This window comes from Lontra canadensis, unplaced genomic scaffold (genome assembly GCF_010015895.1).
Source record: "Lontra canadensis isolate GAN:19392208 unplaced genomic scaffold, GSC_riverotter_1.0 scaffold106, whole genome shotgun sequence".
In the NCBI taxonomy this organism is placed as follows: Eukaryota; Metazoa; Chordata; class Mammalia; order Carnivora; family Mustelidae; genus Lontra; species Lontra canadensis.
In genome coordinates this window covers 3,865,091-3,882,662 of record NW_022631100.1, presented here as the reverse complement: position 1 = coordinate 3,882,662, position 17,572 = coordinate 3,865,091, and the positions used below count along the sequence as shown (strand labels likewise).

The 17,572-nt window shown below is 36.6% G+C and overlaps 1 protein-coding gene across 3 annotated transcripts in view; it reads right to left on the bottom strand.

Moving 5' to 3' along the window:
- Positions 1-17,572, bottom strand: part of RABGAP1L (RAB GTPase activating protein 1 like) — a 736,622-nt gene that overhangs the window by 243,782 nt on the left and 475,268 nt on the right. For all 3 annotated transcript variants that reach the window (XM_032838758.1, XM_032838756.1, XM_032838757.1), the window contains exons 16-17: positions 14,694-14,819; positions 12,409-12,552 (exon numbers count right to left, since the gene is read on the bottom strand). In XM_032838758.1, coding sequence (XP_032694649.1) covers positions 12,409-12,552; positions 14,694-14,819 — 270 coding nt within the window. The remainder of the gene's footprint in view (positions 1-12,408; positions 12,553-14,693; positions 14,820-17,572) is intronic.

Genomic DNA, 17,572 nt, shown 5'->3' with positions numbered 1-17,572 from the left:
CACTCTCTCTCTCTAAAATAAATAAATAAAATCTTTAAAATAAAATAAAATAAAATAAAATGTCATTTTAAAGGTGGAAATAAGGATAGCCTCAGAGAACCTACTGTGCAATAAGGAAATTTGGCCCTTCCCCTGAGATAGCACTGGAACTTAAGACTACCATATAAGCTGGGGCTGTAGTTTCACCATGACCTTCTCTTGTTTTCCATATCTCCTAAAAAGGGATTCACACAGACTGCTTGAGGTCTCTACCATCCTCATACTCAGCCTAATACAGCTGGAGAATACTTTGCTGTCACTAGAATAGTATATGATGACAAAGATCCTAAAAATGGATGGAATTATTAAATGTTAAGAGTTAGGCAGAATCCAATTGCGCCATCAGATGAGCCGGACAACATTTTTCCTCCTCTCTCATCCTCTTCCCGGGGCAGAACATATCCTTCCTTTTCCTTTTGGGGCCGAGCACATACTAACCTAGGATAATAGAAGTGGGTCTTTTATAATACAAGCTTAGAAAAAAAAAATGAAGTAGAGATTTTTAAGAACAAAGTTATGCCCACAGGTCACCATCTCGGTAGAGGGAAATGTCTGGTGATCTTACAGGTGGTAGATCCCAAGGGCCAGTACTAGCTGTTTTCTTTCAGAGTCTTTTCAGCCTGGTTGGATTGGAAACATTCTCTACAGTAAAATCAGGTAAAGCTTAGTAACTGAATCCCAGGCCAAAACAGAAGAAGAGTAGAGAAGCCCACAGGGCAAAGGAGTAAAAGCAGAGGTGAAAGATGGAGTCTTAGGGAGATAACTCAAGAGAGAGGAAGCTTCACAGAGAGGTTCCCTGAGTCACCAGGAAACAGGTGGCTGGAAAAGAGTCAGGTGTTACCTTTGAGGACCAGGCGGGATAGAGACAGAATCACAGAGAGGAACCCCACCTCTCCTGAATCCCTACCCAAGGTGAATTTTGTAACAGGTACCTTGAGCCTGCAGAGAAGACTTACTCCGCACATCCTTCAACACTCACTGGTATAACTGATCAGCGAACACAGACTTTTCTGTTCTTTCATACTGCACTGTATCATCATGCTCTTCTGGGATTAAGAAGGAGATTCTCACAAAACAAGCAGTATTTCTATGTGTTGTATAATCAGACATAAACAGAAAGCAACTACACTCATTTCTGAAAAAAAATAAGATCTGGGACAAGAACTGGACATTTCTAGATAGGTGCATACACAAAGTAATATCTATCTTCCAAAGGTGACCTGTATTTCACGGCCTGTTAATTTTGTGTATTTCAAGGTTGACTCACGCTATCTGAATATGTTCAGCATGTTAGCTTCAACCCATTGTCACTGATTTTAAGCTATTTACTTCGCAAGCAAAAGGTTACTTAGATAAAATGTGCTTTGATTCTGTTTAATAAAAAAAGAGCATTTAGAGGATTTTATCAGTACTACTGGATATCTATCTTTCATCCTCTTAGAAGAGTCCTATATTAATATTAATAAGTGACTTGGAAACAGAGATTCTAAATACTAAGATTGCACTAATTTTCTTCTGTATTAAGGATTCTTGTAGACAACATGGAGTCTTCCCTGTCAATTCAAATAAACAAGAGAACTGGTCAGAAGTAGATGTATCTGGGGCACCTGGGTGGCTCAGTGGGTTAAAGCCTCTGCCTTCGGCTCAGGTCCTGATCCCAGGGTCCTGGGATGGAGCCCTGCATCGGGCTCTCTGCTCAGCGGGGAGCCTGCTTCCTCCTCTCTCTCTGCCTGCCTCTGTCTGCTTGTGATCTCTGTCTGTCAAATAAATAAATAAAATCTTTAAAAGGAAAAAAAAAGAAGTAGATGTATCTACCTCATTTGGGATGTTGAACAACTCGACTGTGATCACTAAATACCATAAGTAAGAAACAACTACCAGACTGTGACACAGCCTATACTGCAGTCCAGGAGGTCAATGAGCCAGGGGACTATGCAGGAAACTGTTCAAGTATGGAAAATTTCCTGGCATTATTCCTCAGCAAAAAGAGCATAATGGGCTATATTACTAGGACATGGACAAGAAGCAAAATGTCAAATAGACCTCTAAAAAATCAGAGCTTCCGAAAACCCTGGTAAAACCATCCAAAAAGCAAAAGACCAGGAAGTCCTATTATGCTTCTTTTAAACCAATGCAGTCAGCAATTCTAGTACTGATGGCTGGATACTGTTTGTCTCGATATAATTAACAGGCCCTGGGTAAATATGAAAAAGGTCAAACCACTGTTTAGTTAAACATGCCAAACAAGGGATACTGATGGTAAAGTTCTTAAAAAAGGAAAACAGAAAAATACCAGGGTCATTAGAAGAAGCATTTCATGTTGCAATTCTAATAGACCTGAGAAGGACCACCTGGGATATATGAGGTCAACAGAGTCTTGGATCCAGAGAACCTAGTGATATTGAGAATTGGTAAGACTCCAAACTTTAAATGAAAGTAGATAATGGGGGTTTCTTAAAAGAGGCAAAGACCACTAGTCTATTTGCATTAAAGATGGGCAAGAATAATAAGACTATCTGCACGGAGTGCCTGGGCAGCTCAGTTGATTAAAGTATCCAACTCTTGATTTTGGCTCAGGTCATGATCTCAGGGTCCTGGGATCAAACCCTATGTTGGGCTCTGTGCTCAGCATGGAGGCTGCCTGTCCGGGTCCCTCTGCTCTTCCTCCACACCCCCTACCTCAAATAAATAAATAAAACTGTTAAAAGAAAAAAGGGAAGCCTGAGAGTTTGTCAGCAAAAATTGGGTATTAATAAAACTGGATGGTGAAGGGAAGCAACTACTCTCCAAGGTCCCACTTCCGGCTGTTACCATATGACAGACTTTCTTTCTGTATTGTACAATCTAAATAACTTATAAATTGGAGGACTGTTACTAATGATTGCAATGGACGTATTTAAACAATTATGTTAGAAGATGCTTTCACAATCCAATTTCCAGACAATGGGAAGCATTCAAATACTTACATAGATTTGCAAATAATCATTAAAATAACATAGATCAAAATTACACACTGCTTTTACTCAAAACCCTACTGAAAAATCTGTACCATGAAAATTATTTGGAACACTGTTACCCCTTCAACCATAATTTTCAGACCATAATTTTTAAGATTATACCCTGTATTAAAACTGTGTGACTCCCCATTCTAATTTAAAAACGATCTATGGACTGGGTATTTTTGAGATTTGTTTGAGAATTTTATTTAATACATTTTATATTTATCAAATGCTAGATTTCAAAGCAGTCAATACTAAGAATTTTGGTGCGTGGGGTATATGCACACTAGAAATGTGCTGTTGTGCTGTTTTCTGAGAATGGTTTCTCAGAAAATGAGCCTCCACATACAGCTCTTGCTGAGCTCGCTGTCAGTCATACGACTGACTCAAGGCTACCCCTTTCCTCAGCATATTCAATAAGACATGGACAACTAGCCTAAGATGGCGCATTCCGAAGATCTAGGACTATACAAGCTATCTTAAAATGGAAGCAGGACTAGTGAGGTTATTTTAGCTAAAATTTTAGCTAAAAAATATAAGGAGATTTTCAAGAACCGCTGATCCTAGAGTTGAACAATCATGGCAAAACTTTCTGAGATACCATAGACTCCACAAAGAAGGAAGGAGGGAGAGAAGGGAGAACATTCAATTCATATAGAGCAATAAAGAGTAAGAGAGATGAGCACCTGGAGTTTCTGTGGCACCTGTCCTTCCTGAGGTCTACTTGTTCATCTTCTCCTGGATTCGCTTTATACTTATAACAATCCCCCACTGTACTTGGGCTACTATGTCTGGGTTTCTGTCTCTTAAAATATCTTAATTAAAACAGAAGGAATTTCCAAATTTTTTTTTTCTCTTAAAACTCAAGAGCAAAGCCATTTTTCAGCCTATAGGATTTCACAAAAACATTCAAATGAAGATGATAAGAATACACTTGCCCATTAATTCTGCATTCCTATCTTCAACAGATATTCCTTGTATGTTCACAAGTTGATTATAAGACGTATATATAGTAGTGCACAAAAGAGATATGCCTTCCTTTTCAGAAATTTATAATCTAGTGAGAGAAATAGGCATTTGAAAAGTAATACACAGTAAATAAATACAAAACCACTAACTACAGGGCACTATCACAGAAGGCCAAAAGTTTAGACGACTTAAGAATGACTGGTCAGGAAAAACTTCTTAGAGGAAGTAACGTTTAACCCTAGGCCTGAGGAACTTAGCCAGAAGGGAAAGAATATGCACCGTTTTCGACCTGAAAAGACCCTAAATGTTCCAGAAACTAAAAGAAGGCCAGTGATGAAGTACAATAAGAGGAAGACTGACCCAAGGGTACCACTGGAGAGGAAGGAAGGGGAAGATTATGGGCAAAGTGAAAAAATGTGAGTTTTATTAGAGGGAAACCACCCAAGGATTTTCAGCAGAGGAATGACTTGACCTGATCTCTGGATGATATGGAGAAAAATGGGATAAGAGAGGGTCAAGTGGAAAGAATAGTGAGAAGATAACTGAACAGTATGTGTGACACTGGTTTGTAGATGGAAGATAGCTTTCTAAACCTATTTTAAGTAGTGGACTTCATAACCAGTGAGTACAATATTTTTCAAATATGTTCAATTATAAGTTTCTCAGAGATACACATATATGTAATAAAAAACACAGAAACATTCAATTCTGTATAATGGTTCATGTGAGGAAGGCAAAGGAGGGGGGTATTCCCTGGGAGAGGGAGTTAATAATATACAAACTATTCTTGTTCATATTATTTTGTTTCTTAACCAGGGAGATAGATATATAAGTGTTATTGTATGCCTTAATGCCTTTAAAAATGTTTCAAATATTAAATCAGAAAAATAACAGAATATGTTTAGTTATTTTATTTAATCCATGCTACACAGTTTACCTACAATGAGCTTTCTGCAAGAAAAAAATACTATAAAGTAACTTTAGTTATTCCAATTCATGATAAACTGGAAGGATTTTATTAGAAAAAAAACTGTTATCCTATAACTTTAAGTCAGTGATATATATTCTGAGTATGAGAACTATTGACACATAATTAGATGCTGTGGATTATTAAACAGGTTTGAGATATATAAAGTCTTCATGAGTCCCCAAAGTAATATGGGTTTGATTCTACTAAAACAAAATACCACTCCTATTTTTAACAGTAAACTTGTACCTTTATTTTACACTTTTTTTTTTTTTTTAATTTGACAGACAGAGATCACAAGTAGGCAGAGAGGCAGGTAAGCAGAGAGACGGAGGGGGGGGAAGCAGGCTCCCTGCCATGTACCTTTATTTTAAAGGACTAGGTTTGACATGCTTATTCCTCCACTAGTCATTTTTCATAATTATTCCACCCTCCATAATTTCCTAAAGATTGACCTTCAATGTTCCCAAGGGTACCAGAATCTGCTTCTAGAACAAACACTGCAGAGAAATTGTAATCCAAGCATTTCCAGAATAAAGCATGCAAGAGTAGCCTGCCCCAGTCACTCCTCAACATCACTGGTCCCCAAGATGCTCTCTGAAGCCTAGAAGCTGCATAATCAGCCACCCTTCCCTTTCACCACTACGTTAAATGAAAATATTATCAATAAACCCCCAGATGATCCATCAGCACATCCTGTCCTCTCTACTTTTAAAATCTGTCTAGAATTCAACCGCTTCTCACCATGTTCACCACCACTAACTTGGTCTAAGTAACCCAGGTTATGCCTCATAACTGGTCCCCAACTTTTCCCTTTGTACTCAATAGTGCAACCTGAGTGGTAAGGATAAAATATATATCAGAGATTACCATCCTATACTTAAAACTGTTCTGCTGTTTCCCATCCCGGTCCAGTAAAACCTAAATTATCTACAATGGTCAAAAGTCCCTATTAAGACCTGTTGCATTTCTCTTCCTTCATCTTTTCCTATAGCACTTAACACTTCTGACAGATCATAATTCTACTTAGTCATTTATTTATTGTCTGTGTCTTCCACAAGGATAAAAAAATATAATGAAGAGAAGAGTTTTGCCTCCTTTTCTTTACTGTTACATCCCCAAACCTGAATGGTGTCAAGCATTTAGCAGTTCAATAAATGTTTGCTGAATAAATGAATGAGAGTGAATATTCCTTTAAAATCATGGGGAGCCTGGATGGCTCAGTCGGTTAGTCATCTGCCTTTGGCTCAGGTCATGATCCTGGGGTCCTGGGATTGAGTCCTGCATTGGGCTCTCTGCTCAGCCAGAGAGCCTACTTCTCCCTCTCCCCCTGCCTGCCTCTCTGCCTATTTGTGATCTCTCTCTCTCTCTGTCAAATAAGTAAACAAAATCTTTTAAAAAAATAAAATAAAATCACAGGAAGCACAGACCATGGTTCTGCCATTTAAATGTGAGGTTTTGACTTCTGTAATGTCAAAACTAATGCAAACGCAAGAAGAGCTGCAAGACAACTGATGTGAGAACCATAAAATCCTTGTAGGTGAGAAAGAAGTTAAAATCCAGAAATGAGATTTGAGAGAGTTTTTTTTTTTTCCTAGTCCTGAAGATTTCTATTGATAAGTAAAACTTTAAAATCATCTTAACCATATTTATTGGTTGGTCAAAGCTTTTTTCCCCTACTCTTATAGCCAAATACTACTCTTAAAGTTTTTACAAAATTCATGTTTATGTCCCCTATGCTCATTCTAATACATTTTAAATTCAACATATTACTTGATAAAGACCTCAGCTAATGCTAGTATGGTAATCATATTGCACTATAGAAATGAATCCAATAGGGGTGCCTGTGTGGCTCAGTGGGTTGAGCCTCTGCTTTCGGCTCAGGTCATGATCTCATGGTCCTGGGTTCGAGCCCTGCATCAGGCTCTCTGCTCAGCAGGGAGCCTGCTTCCCCCCTCTCTCTGCCGGCCTCTCTACCTGCTTGTGATCTCTGTCTGTCAAATAAATATAATCTTAAAAAAAAATGAATCAGATCAACAGATTGCATACCTCAAACTTACACAATGTTATGTGTCAGCTGTATCACAATAAAAAATTCAAATATTACTGTTTGAGGGAGAAAATGGGGGCAAGGGATAAGAATATTATATAATGAATCTACTCTACAGGTTCAGAAAACTGTTTCGAAAGGGGGTACATACTTGGTGGTATTTAATTAAATATTGGAGTACCGCACTGTAATTTTCTCATCACCCTAAGAAGAAAGGAGAGACAAGAAATATATTCTAATTTGAAGGGTCAATGATTTCCTTATATTCCACAAAATATCAAGTTACTATATAAAGCTGAATATAATTTGATACTCTAAAAATTGAACTATTGGGGAAGAGCCACCTTCAAACATCATCTGTCAGTTATCTTGTCAAGACTATAAGAAATACTGGTTTTTTTTCTATGTCTTCTGAAAGAAAACAGAAGAAAAAAAAATACCTTCAAGGACTACTTGAGTCATTAGTCAACTAATAGAATTAGAAATAAAATAAAATTATAAAATAGAATTAAACTTCCATTAAGGTCAATGGCTAAAATTTTGGTTTTAGCAAAAAAGCATCTCAACTAGAGGGAAACAAAGGTGGTTAGAAAGGTAAGAAAGAACCAACAGCTAGTTAACCTACTCTCTTAAGAACCTCTGGTGTCATCTAGCTAACCGAAAAAACTGAGAGGCAATAAAAGAGCTATATAGATGGACAGAGCAGAATGGAGGGTTATATTAGTAACTGGGTATTTACTATGTAGTAGGCACAGTGCTAAGCACTTCATATTCTCATTCAATCCTTAAAATAAACCTGGGAGACAGGTTTTGTTAGCATCATTTTACAGAGAAACAAACTGAAACATACACAGGTAAAGTAACATAAACAAAATGATGCAGGAAGGGTTAAATAAAAAAAACAAATATCTTAACTCCAATGTTAAACTGTCTCTATGTCACTCGTTCTGTAACCGAATACAGTGCTGGACTTCTCCCACCAGGTGAACTTCTCTCGTACAAGCACAGAAGTGAGTCAGCTCTTAAATCCAGCTCTTAGTTCTCATCTGGATGCAACTTCAGAGATCAAGTGAATGAGTTTTCAACTAAATAAATGAGTGTCATTTTGTTCCATATTCATGAACTCTAATCTGATCTAGGATCTGCCCTCTAAAAAAAACAAAACAAAACACAGTAAAATAAAAACCTGCCTTTGATCACAAGGCAGACTTCCACCGAATAAAAACAACTCAAAAGGTAATGCTCAAAATACTTTGAAAAAGCTGCTTGATGGCATCCACTAAATCCTAGTGTGTACATGCTCTAACCCAGCAATTCCACTCCTAGATGTGTACCCACAGAAGTACATTCATATGCTAACCAACAGGCAAGTTCAAGAATGTTCCTAGCAACACTACTTGCAATTACACTCATCTGGAACAACCCAAAATGCCCATCAACAACACAATGGAAGAATGGATATATTACAATATATTCATACAGTGGAACAAATGAACCAAACCTAGATGCAACTATTATACAGATGAATGTCCAAACATAATGACACATGAAACCTCGACGAGAAGAGTTCACATTGTGTTATTCCATCTAAAGCTAAAGTTTGAAATTTGATAAAAAACTATCAAAACTCATAATCCTACGGTGCCGGAAGTTGGGACAGTGATTACTCTTCAGAGCGGTAGTGACCACAGGGGCAGTAAAGGGGAGGAGGGCTCCTGAAATTCATGTAGTGTTTGGCTTTTTTAAAAAATCTGGGTGTTTGTTACATTAGTTATGTTCACTTTATGAAAAACGTAAAAAATCACGTTTTACACCAATTGTTGCACATTTTCTTTTAATCTGTTACACTTCCACAAAAAGTTCTTTAAAAAAGACAATGTTCTATTCTTAGTGAATTAACAGCACAATATTTACACTGTGTTAATACTTCTAGCCTTTTTCTTATCTCTCAATAAAATACAGAAGGTTTTGTTCTTTTTCTTATCTCTCAATAAAATATAGAAGGTTTTGTTCTTTAAAAAAAATTGTTTTAATTTCAATTATTGCCTACACAATAATTTATGGAAAGTTCCATTTACCTCAGCATAATAAGATGTTTTTTTCAAACTCTAGTTTAAAATCCTGCTGTTGGGCATTTCTCCAAAGAAAACATCCAAATGGCCAACAGACACATGAAAGAATGCTCAACATCGCCTGGCATCAGGGAAATACAAATTAAAACTACAATGAGGTATCACCTCACACTGGTCCGAATGGCTAAAATTAACAAGTGAGGAAATGGCAGACCTTGGTAAGGATGCAAAGGGGAACACTCCTACGCTGTTGGTGGGAATGGAAGCTGGTGCAGCCACTCTGGAAAACAGTATGCAGCCTCAAAAACTTTAAAATAGAGCTACTCTAGGACCCAGCAATCGCATTACTGGGTTTTTACCCCAAAGATACAAATGTAGTGATCCAAAGGGGCATGTGCACCTGATGTTCATAGCAGCAATGTCCACAACAGCCAAACTATGGAAAGAACCTAGATGCCCATCGACAGGTAAATGGATAAAGATGTGGTATATATACATTAATTCATAATGATGAAGATTTGAATCATTTTCCTTAAAAAAAGAGAACATGACAAAAACAAATACACATAGATGATTCTATTTAAGACTATGTTATCATTTCTTTCAGAATATTTTACCACATTTGAAAGACGAGTTTTGATATAAATATTTTATTAACTACAAGAAGGAAAGGGGCAAAGAGAAAACACAGACAGGCAGGAAATAAAAGTTTATCTAAAAATTTCCTTTGCAAAATAATCCTCTGACAAAGATGAGTTAGTGGAAAGAATGAATATCCTGATAATACCATTCCCAATAAAGTTTATTTTGAACTGTTAAGGGATATTATTATTTATTTCCCTGGTTACCATGATCCTGTGATTACAACTTACTCCATGTTTTGGAAATCTATGCAACTTCCTTAAACAGCTACAGAGTACAGAGTTAAGGGAAGGGAAAGTAGTATCTATGATCTCTTATTAATTTTAACAAGTATTAAGATCTTTCAAATATTATAATTAAATCACAGCTAGCAAGTGATAGTGCTTGTAAATTTTCTTTTCCCTTCTGTAAATGTTGCTAATTTTCCTAGTAACTGACATCAGAAATTCAAATATCGTTAAAATAAAATTTACTGAGAAATTGTGAATCTGAGTTCCAGAAGACCCACAGACAATGCTCCAATGTCAGGAATCACTCACATAGAGATGATTTTAGAAAGGCATCACTCCAGTGAACTAGAGGATAGTGTTACTATTGCCATAAATTACAAAGAAATCCAATTTTACTGGTGTGATTTCTATAATGAACATTATAAAACTAACCTAGTATGAAATTAGATAATCTCTTTCAGCAAAAAATTTGAAGCAGTATTAACTTTTGTAAGCTCCTATTATATATAAAACTGTTAAAATGTCATACCCTCACTTTCCTATTTTTTTAAATACCGTGAAATACTAAACTCAGCTCAGTATGAAATGAATAGGACCTACGAACATTTATTTATCAAAAATAAACTTTAGTATTACTTTAAGATCACAGAAGTCAAAGACATAAATTTGGTTTTTACTTTTGAACAGCACTGCACTAAATTTGAGGAGTCAGGAAAGTTCTCCAATGCCTAAATTTGTGTATACAGAGATCACACCATTTTGACTTTGAATGAGGTTCTAGCTCCTAATTTTGCCTTCTTCCTTTAAGTTAAATTTAGATAGGCATTTTAGAAACTAATTTGTAAGTAAGACAAATAGGAGAGTCAATGTGTTATTAATCAGGTTTGCCAGCTGTTACATATTCAGAATTGGGGAACTTACTCTGTGACCTTCAGCAAGTCGCTGAGCCTTTCTTTATTAAAATGTCACAAATGGGGACGCCTGATGGTGAAGGTTCTGACTCTTGATTTCAGCTCAGGTCATAATCTCAGGGTGGTGAGCTCCAGCCCTGCCTCTGGCTCTGTGCTCAGCGGGGAGTCTGGTGGAGATTCTCTCCCACTGCCCCTCCTCTCTCTCTCTCTCTCTTTCTCTCTCTCTGGCTCTCAAATAAAATAAACAAATCTTTTTAAAAAAATATGTTACAAATGTTTAAAGATCTTACATCTTTACAAGATGCTCTGCAACTTTCAAGGATTGTGTGGCTCCCAGCTAGAACCTCTGACGAGCAGAGCCCAGCGATGCGTGCACAGGAAACACTTCCTGCCGTCGTAGGCTGAGAAATCCCAGCCATGCTTTGTGCAGCTTAGGCATTTTTATCTCTTTTAATCGTTTTTTATAATTTGATTAATACGATTGGAATGGTTAAGAAAGGAAACCGTGTATAACAAGTTATGCACTAATACAAAACCGTTTAGATTATGTTAGGCTTATACTTTTGATTACTCTAGCTTTCTAATTTAAGACAGCTGTAATTTATATCCCAAATAAAAAAACTTCTCATCTAGCAATCACTGCTAAGACTGTTAAACATTTTGACTGGCAGGATACAAGGTATGCATGTGCAGTGCTGCTTATTTCTGTAAAAGAGTAAAGTGAATAAATGCAGCCACCTTGGGAACTAAAAACAATACATGAAACAAATCAGATACCTAAGGAATTTGCAAACTAGTTTTTTAAATATTCTGTGAAAATATATGGTAGAGAAGCGTTAGTGTATCACTTCACAATTATCTGGCAGGAGTCTCAAACATCATATACATTAGAAACATCTTATGAATTGAGGATTAAATTACTGTATAATTAGAAAAAAAACAGTGGTTGCCAGAGGGGAGGTGGGTGGAGGTTAAAAAAGTGATGGGGATTAAGGAGTACACCTGTTATGACGAGTGCTGGGTGATGTATGGAGTTGTTGAATCACACTATATTGTACACCTGAAACTAACATAACAGTGTATGTTAACTTTACTGGTGAAAGAAAAGGAAAGAAAAGAAAAGATAAAATAAAATATAGATTACTATGTAATTTCATTTATATTCACTCTTGGAAGTTTAACTACATTACTATTAAAAACACCTAATTTTGAATTCATTTATATAACTTTAAAGGTCCTTTATATTAGTAATACATTATTACACAGGTAAAGGCTTATTATGAATTTTAATTACACAAATTTAATTACCTACCTTACTTTGTAGGAATTTTACATGACTTAACATATTCATTTCTCACAAATAATAAAATTATAATTAAAATAGTCTTTACTAAAAAATTAAATAGAACTTCCTGGTCAATATTTATGGCTCAATTTATAGGAAAAAATAAAATGAAGACGATTAGGACCACTTTAAACAGAAACTATTTTCACTTTTGGCTTAGGTATGAGAGATGCAGTCACTCTACCTCACAGAGCAGTAAGTCGATGATGTGGAAGACCATGCAGAGTGGGAACTTGGCTGTAAAAAGAGTGAGGAACCACTGGGAGGCATACATATGAACTTCCAGGTTCAGAACACAAAAATGGTGATGCAGGTCCGGTAACTGCTCCTAAAAAGTCAAAGTGGAAAACTGAGACCCTTTACTTCCTACCACAACTGTAATTTATGACTAGCTTTCTATGACCACTCTAGATTTTTGGCAAAATTCATTCAATTTTATGTAACTACATGGAAGTGATAATAGGAGGTGAGCCTGGGACTAGGATGATTGAGGAAAATAAAGGCAGACTTGTCATGGACAAATAACAAAGATGACCTCTTGCTCACTTGACTGTTCTTGTTTCTTGGTAAATGCTCACTTTGACAGAATACCTATGGTCTAATGAACGTCATCCCTCCAGAGTCAAGTCCAGCACCTTATCAAATGGGTTGCCTAACTACTTAGGAAAGAAATAGATCTACTCTTTGGAGACCACTTAATATCAACATCATCTGGGATCCGTGATATCACTTCAGTATATTTTTGGGGTATTGAGACAAACCCCAAACATAACCAGACTTCAAAATAAACTATCTTTGACATTAAAAACTGACAAGCTACAGAAATTGTGCAAGGGTATAATGCATGATATTGGATGTCTCCTAAAAATGCCTTTATGCTACCCCAATGCTTTTTTCCCCTCAATTTACATAAGTAAATGCTTGTCAAAAGCATGAAAGGAAAGCTCAGAGTATTAGCATAGCTGTTCCTATAACTGAAAAGCAAAGACATGTAAAAGCCCACATTAGTTTTGTTTTCATAAATGGATCATAAAAACAAACAAACAAACAAACAAACAAACAAAACTCCCTACTTCCTACACAAAATGCTTTTAGAAAAACACCCAAAGGTACCCATCAAGTACTTTAAGTGGGGTGTCCTAAGGTCATCCAGTCAAAGAATGCTAAAACATGCTAAAATGTGTTTGGGTTTCTTCACAGTACCATGAACTTGCTATTCATTTATCAGGTACATTTATTTGACTCTCAAAGCTCTTAAGAATACTGACCTTCGAAAAAATGTAAACTTCTGAAAATAAAAGGTAAGAAAGGAATAATCCCAAATATTTACTTAGAAGAATTAAATCTCAAAAAGAGCCTATTGCTTTTATTGTCCACAGTTGCCCAGAATCTTCTACACACTCTTTCTTCTCCTGATGAAAGCACATGTGTCATTGTGCTTATAGTTCCCTTAACATCTTTCCCCTATTTCATTTCTTCTTTAAGGTCTTCTACCTTCCAACATTCTCTTCTCCCAGTAAAGTTGTCTTTAATCTCATTGCTAATCCTCTGTCTTTCCTGTTCTAGTCTTCTAGTCTCTTATTTAAGACTTCATGTCCTCTTTATACACCTATGGATCTCCTGACAGGTCAGGCCAATGGGCTCCTACCAGTATCTCTAGTGCTGTGTCCCATTACCTTCCTCCTTAATCACTTTACTTTTCTCCAATAAGGAATCAATCCATTCACGTATTTACTTCACATTTCTCTTGGGTTCTCAATACCTCAGATAGAGAAAGCCATATAAGCATGTGACACAGAGCCATTATAAATTTAAGATTTTCAACTTCAGGTGGAATTTCAAAGCTACTCAGGAATTCCTTCTATTAGCACTAGTCAGTAATCTTGCCCTCGCTCACAATCTTTTTTTATTATGTAATATTTTACATATATAAAGTAATATGTTCTTCATACATATAAATTTACACAGACATATTGTCAAACAGTAACAAACATTGTTTGAGATCATGAAATTATAGGAGAAAAAATTTTAAATATGTCCAATATTAACATTTATGTATTTATTCTTTTTCAATTCTTTTCTGTCCCTTTTAAGAATTCTCTACATGTGGACCTAAATATAGTACTGGGGCTAATTAAGGGAGGGAAAGTTCTTAAGTATTCCAATTTCTATTCTGTAAATATCTTCATTTCTTTACAAATATACTCAGGAATCTTTTCACTGACTTAACTCACTATATTCACACTTCAAAGTATATTAAAGTTGAATATTTACAATGGAAGACTATTTTAAAAATGATCAAATGGTTAAATAAATATTAACACCAACATAGATACTGGTCAGAAACCAAATATATCTACATTTTTCTGCAGAATTCCATTAAACTTTCATGAATTATTATTGTTCATCAATTTTATTAATTTTTCTGTAACTCAATCCCTGAGTGATAAAAGCCTAATTTTTATTTACCTGTATTAGTCTCTCCAACTGATAGAACTTGCAATGAAGATCTTCAAAGTTGTTTTTGTAGAGATCTCGTAAGCCATAGTCATACATGATTTTCACCAAAACACAGAACGCTTGCTCTTCTGGCATCTACAGGAAAATAGATCCACATAGAACATGGCTAAGTGGCATTTGGCCAGAATGGCAGAAAAGTTCCTTCCTGTTAACAGTCCTCTGTATTACCGGCTAAAGGCCTTAGTGAATGAACTTCTTCAGAGCCAGCCTTCAGCAGCAATACAGATAAAATTTGTGTTCAAACCTTCCAGTTTCCTCACTTGAAATGAACTTTGCTCTTTTGTGAATTTCAATCATCTTATTATTTACTATTTCAGCCATCTTAAAAACAGGTAATACAGTCACATGATTCAAAAATCAATACAATGCAAAAGTATGCAAAGGTAAAAGTCTTACTCCTCTATGTCTCTGTATCAGAATTCCTGTACCTGGTCCCTACCTCTATGACATAACTTCGTAACTACACTCAATCATTTTGCATGTATCCTGCTAGTGTTTCTTTACTCAAATAAAAGAATCACACTTATTTTATTTTTTCCCTTTCCTACATAAAAGATAACATTCTTTTTTTAAGTTTTTAAAATTTATTTGACAGAGAAAGAGACATCACAAGGAACAAGAGAGGAAGGCAGAGGGGGAGGGGGAAGCAGGCTCTTGCTGAGCAGAGAGCCCGATGAGGGGCTCGATCCCAGGACCCTGAGATCAGGACCTGAGCTGAAGGCAGAGGCCCAACCCACTGAGCCACCCAAGCACTCCAAAAGATAACATTCTATGTACATTACAAGGCATATTGCTTTTCCCCTCTCAATAATACTCACAAAAGAGAGATTTGTGGGTCAAAGGATAAATGTAATTTTTATTTTGATAGTGAGATGCTGTCTTCCCATAGTCTTCTTGATGTTATTTTATTTTTACATAAAAAGTTTTTAGGAAATAATTTTATGAACTTTTATCATTAAGAGTTAAATGATAAAATCTAATATACCCCTTCCAGAGGCATTTTTATCTGAACAGATACTGAAATCTGAAATCCAAGGAAAAAATCTCTAAACTGTGGTATCAATGAACTGAAGGAATTTAGACAAGATATATATCTAATATTCTAGAAAATACATCAAGCAAACAGAAAAAGATTTTATCCTTAACGCAGTGTCCTAAGATAAAACTATTATGTAAACATTTACTTTTTTTTTTTTTTTTAATAAAGACTTTATTTATTTGAGAGAGAGAGTACATACACTAGCGGTAGGGAGGAGCAGAGGGACAGGGAGAAGAAGCAGGCTTCTTCCCCCCTGAGCAGGAAACCCAATACAGAACTCTAGCTGGATCCCAGGACCCTGAGATCAGGACCTGAGCTGAAGGCAGACGCTTAACTAACTGAGCCACCCGGGGGGCCCCTATAAACATTTACTATCAATGTCATTTCTCTGAAAGTCTGACCTTGGCTGATATGGTATCTGACACCTTTGTTAGATTAAATTCTCTGTCTGAATACTTAATTCAAGTAGAGGTCGATTTTATAACCCCCTTCTCTCCTTATTCCCTTTCCATTTCGACTACCCCTTTATTTGTTTTCTAATTAGGGGCCAAGTTAGTAAAGTTTGTCTGTAAGGGCCTTTTCAGCCAGAGTGGCCCCACCCCAATTGAACAACCATTTTGTTGTTTATGCAGTAAAACTTAAATTGACCCTGCCTCCCTCCCCCCAGGGGAACTTACTTAAAAGCAAGTCTGGGAAACCAGTCCCAGGTAACAAAGCCCAAATACAAGGGTGGGTCAGGTCAGGTGGATAATAGCCCAAATGCAGGGATGAGTCGGGTCAGGTGGAGACATCCAATCTGTAAAGCGCGCATGCTGTCCCCTGGCTACCAAGGAGTGTGGGCCCCACATTTTGGGCATCTTTTGGGTGCCAATTCTAACCAAGGTGATAGGCTAGTTCAAATAGCTACTTTGGGGTGAATTGTAATTTAATTGGCCACCTGTGTGTGGCCAGGCCCAACCACATGGCCTTTGCTCTATAAAAGTTAGTCTGTAAGGCAGGGAGGGATCGTCGCCCTCTCTGTAAGGCCCGTCCCCCACCGGACGGTTTGACGGTTCGTTTGATTTTCAATGCTTGGCGCAAAATAAAGCTTTGCTTGACCTTCGCTTTGTATCAGTCTCGTTCCTTTGACCATGGACCCATTATTGGGGGACTCAACATGTCAAACTGAGCTAGAAATCTAACTAGGTTTAGAAATGTAACTTAGGTTGCACTTAGAAATGTAACTACATTTATTTAAATTCCTACACAAATTGGCCACTTCTATTTTCTACTTATAAACCATGAAATACATAAATTAGTTAAATAAAACCTCCTAAAGTAAGTACACTTTGCTGTTGTCATTTTGATTCTATAAACATTTGCTTTTTAAAAATCCTGTTTTATCTGTGAGGTGTTTGGGGCTTTGACCCCAAGTTGTTCAAGTCAGCAAATATTTTTCAGCTTATACTAATTTATTCACAATGCAAGTACACTGTATTCTTTCCCTCTTTAACAATCGTGTCATTGAAGCTTCAAGAGACACTAACTTGCACATGCACGGTCTACTCCTCCTACTGCCAAGGTCTAAGCCTCCCCTTCTTCTTCTCCGAGCTCTACTAAAATGGCCACACAAAACGGCTCATGTAGGGTAACTGCAGCCAGCCCTAGAGAAACTAATTGAGTTACAGTCTCCCTCTTTCTAAGTTCTAGTTGAATCGTTTATCATTTGGTAGCCTACAAAGGGGATAAACCTTTAGTGCTTTGCATGAGTAAAACCATTAAAGCAAACAAAAGGTTTAAATGCCTTTTG